At 31.8% G+C, this 3,114-nt stretch overlaps 1 protein-coding gene across 1 annotated transcript; it reads left to right on the top strand.

The window, feature by feature from the left end:
- The first annotated feature begins 6 nt into the window (after positions 1 to 6).
- On the top strand, positions 7 to 2,977 carry LOC109587582 (uncharacterized). Its single transcript, XM_020003810.1, has 17 exons — positions 7 to 147; positions 190 to 222; positions 267 to 308; positions 350 to 452; positions 512 to 579; positions 630 to 761; positions 819 to 889; positions 944 to 998; positions 1,043 to 1,214; positions 1,270 to 1,395; positions 1,446 to 1,580; positions 1,630 to 1,937; positions 1,989 to 2,072; positions 2,120 to 2,197; positions 2,470 to 2,572; positions 2,616 to 2,705; positions 2,748 to 2,977. The coding sequence occupies exons 1-17, from the start codon at positions 101 to 103 to the stop codon at positions 2,904 to 2,906; spliced, it is 1,806 nt and encodes a 601-aa protein (XP_019859369.1). The 5' UTR covers positions 7 to 100; the 3' UTR covers positions 2,907 to 2,977.
- Positions 2,978 to 3,114: the final 137 nt, after the last annotated feature.

Consider the following 3,114-nt stretch of genomic DNA (forward strand, 5'->3'; position numbering starts at 1 on the left):
CTGGAAAGATAATTTGCCGTATACTCCAGTAGTATATTTTCAACCAGTGCTATTCTATAGTGCACTAGGTCATGTAGGATGCAAAGGAACTATTGGAAACATGCAACCCAACAATATTACATTGTTGCAATTAACAGAACTACATAAGTAAGGTAGAATAAATTCTTTTAATTTTTACATTAGCTACAGACCTCTTGAATTAGTGGAAGCCACAAATGCAAGGTAAGAATTGTAATTATCATAGTATTTAATTCTGAACATAACAGTTCAAAAGATACTACCAGTACTATGATAACTGATACAGGAAAGTAAGCAATCATGAATTTCGAACTATATTCACTGTTATTAGTGTTTTGTCCTTGCAGCCAGTATTTGTAGATGAGAGACATGATGATGCTAATAAATTTGATGGTCGTTTTACTTTTACTTCAGCTGATAAAGATTTACAACTGGTACTTGGTACTTTCTTCATAACAGTTCTTATTATCACAGTTTATACATTTTAAATTAGTATTTCAATAGTGTTTATCAAAGAGAACAATCAGGTGATGCAGCATTACAAAATGTTGAAGATCCTAAGTAAATTTTTTATTATGTATAGTCAGTCATCATATCATTTGCTCTTCTAGAGATGAAGTAGTGACTATCTTTCAAAATAAGTTGTTATCCCAGGATGCTGATGGTAGTTATGATAATAGTGATGATAGAGATGCTCTTGCAATAGCACCAAATAAGGACATTTCTGATTCACAGGAAAACAGGTGCAGTTGCTTTTACAGTAAACCAAATTATCATTCGTAATTATTAAAACAATATAGTGCTAATGACAACTTATCGGTTAGTGACAGGGTGACTCCTACTCCTACTTTAAGTGATCATGATAGCTCAGGTGATAAAATTATTGTGGTTGTGTATTGAATGATAGAATACTATTGTTGAACAGATGGTGATGTTATTCCTTTATCAAAACTTAATAAAGAAGAACTAGCAGACAACAAGTAAGACACTTGTTGAATAGTAAACATGACTCACATGACTTTAGTCCACTTCTGCTTGAAGTCAACAGATTATGTCGTAACATTAATATTGGGGACATTACTCATGAAAGTGTTATTTTAAGTTTTAATGAATACTTTGTTGAGTTCAATAGACAATTTAAGCAGCTTGTATGCTCCCAGAACCCAGTGCAGTCAGTGATATGTTTAGTTGTACAGGTATGGGTGTATTGTTTATGATAATTACATGTATATTAAATCAATATTAAAATAGACAGCTTATAAATTGTGTGTGGATTACATACTAGAAGGACCAGTAATGAAAACATTCAACGATTCTCCTCATAGCACTATTAATCAATTGCCAAAAGCAGTTGAAGATATTCTATTAAGCAGAAATGTAATAAATTATTTGTTTTGTGTCATTGATTATTGTTTGTGGCTATTTAGAAACTTGAAGCTATATTCAAACCTTGCTTAATTAATAATGATGATCACTGGGAACTATTAAAGACCAGTTATAGTTACCTGTTGTGTATATCAAAAGCAAGATCACTCCGCCCCTTCATTGAAATTCAGAATCAGGTACTTAACATCATTCATTGTAACTATATGTTAATATTATTATCACTAGACATTAGCTATTGTTTCTGATCAGATAGAAGAACCAATACAAAAGCTAATAGAACAAGCTGTTCATGTCACATGGGATATGGTTACATTAGTGCCACCTGCTATTCTTGCTCAACCACCAGACATTAATGAAGAATGGCATGAGATACGAACCACTTACTGGAATGACAGCACTCATAATCCTTTGATCTATTTTAAACCAGTATTATTTTACAGTGCATTAGGACAAGTAGCATGTAAAGGAGAAGTAGGTAATGTTTTACGAAGTAATGCAGTTGTGTTGCATCATCAAGAACCTGAGACAAGAAGGTATTATATTGCATCACTTGGCAATTCAACTGTATATTTTATTTCATTTAGTCAGCAAAGTAGCGAAAACATATCACATGAGGCATATCCTGTACCAGATTTGAGCATTATGCTTAATGAAGCTGATGATGAAATGTCAGTGGATTATATGTAACCTACTATACTTGATATTGTGTGCATAGATCTAATCAGGTCGAAAAAAATGAGTTACAGCTAAAAGTCTTCCATAGTGTATCAATTAAGACAAGTCCTCCAGCAAAGTAAGTACCAGTATTATTTTTGTGTTTATTTTACTTAATTGACCCACCAATTTGATGTTAAAAAACCTTTTCTTTTTCAGTTTTACTGCCTTTAAAACTTTATGCTTATAATAATAATAATAATGATAATAATAATAATAATAATAATAATAATAATGTTTATGTATTATCTTTCATAATGATGGGTATTTGCATACAGTCTAAACATAAGGCTAGCTACCTTTGATCTATATTTTAGATTATTTTTATTACTATGTCTTGTGTTTACTCAGGATTTCATATGCTCCGGAATATGAAGTTGCTTGGAGATCTTGTTCAAACTGTGGGGCAAATGCCATGATCAGTGATAGATCAACTTGTGAACATTGTAATAATGTGAGATTATTATTATTGTTCCACTTATTTATGATTATTATAGTCTGCACCAGACTATTTGGCATGGTCAATATTAACACTCTTGTGCTGCTTCTGGCCTTTTAGTATTCTTGCCTTAGTTTACTCCATGGAGGTATGTCAATAATAACTTTTGTCTTTATAATGCTTTTCTTAGACAAGGCATCATAACGCTAGCAGCAATTATAAAAGAGCTTCTAAATCATCAAAAATGGCAATGATATATAATTATTTTTCTTTTTTCACTGGAATTTTATTGATAATAATCCTTACAATGTCTGTGGCAGCCTTTCTAGTATATTGTGCTTTGTATTAATGGATTATAATAATAATTTCATTATAGTTTTTGTATTTTTATAATAGTAGCATAATTAACTAGCATAGTAATGATTTCAAAGTTGCTATAGTATTAAATTAAGTTTGGGCTCACTGGCTCAGCTCACGTGACTATTAGAGGTGTGGCAAATTTGCGCCTCATGGTGCCTTCACTGCCTTGAAGTTGATGGATAGTAGCAACAAGCCCA

This window comes from Amphimedon queenslandica, unplaced genomic scaffold, assembly GCF_000090795.2.
Source record: "Amphimedon queenslandica unplaced genomic scaffold, v1.1 AMPQUscaffold_12519, whole genome shotgun sequence".
In the NCBI taxonomy this organism is placed as follows: domain Eukaryota; kingdom Metazoa; phylum Porifera; class Demospongiae; order Haplosclerida; family Niphatidae; genus Amphimedon; species Amphimedon queenslandica.

Bases quoted from the DNA above. Each gene is read 5' to 3' on its own strand.
- LOC109587582 (XM_020003810.1), top strand. From the start codon at position 101: ATGCAACCCAACAATATTACATTGTTGCAATTAACAGAACTACATAA. The intron at 309-349 runs GTAAGCAATCAT...CACTGTTATTAG, and splicing joins ATGATAACTGATACAGGAAA to TGTTTTGTCCTTGCAGCCAG. The intron at 2,573-2,615 runs GTGAGATTATTA...TGATTATTATAG, and splicing joins CTTGTGAACATTGTAATAAT to TCTGCACCAGACTATTTGGC.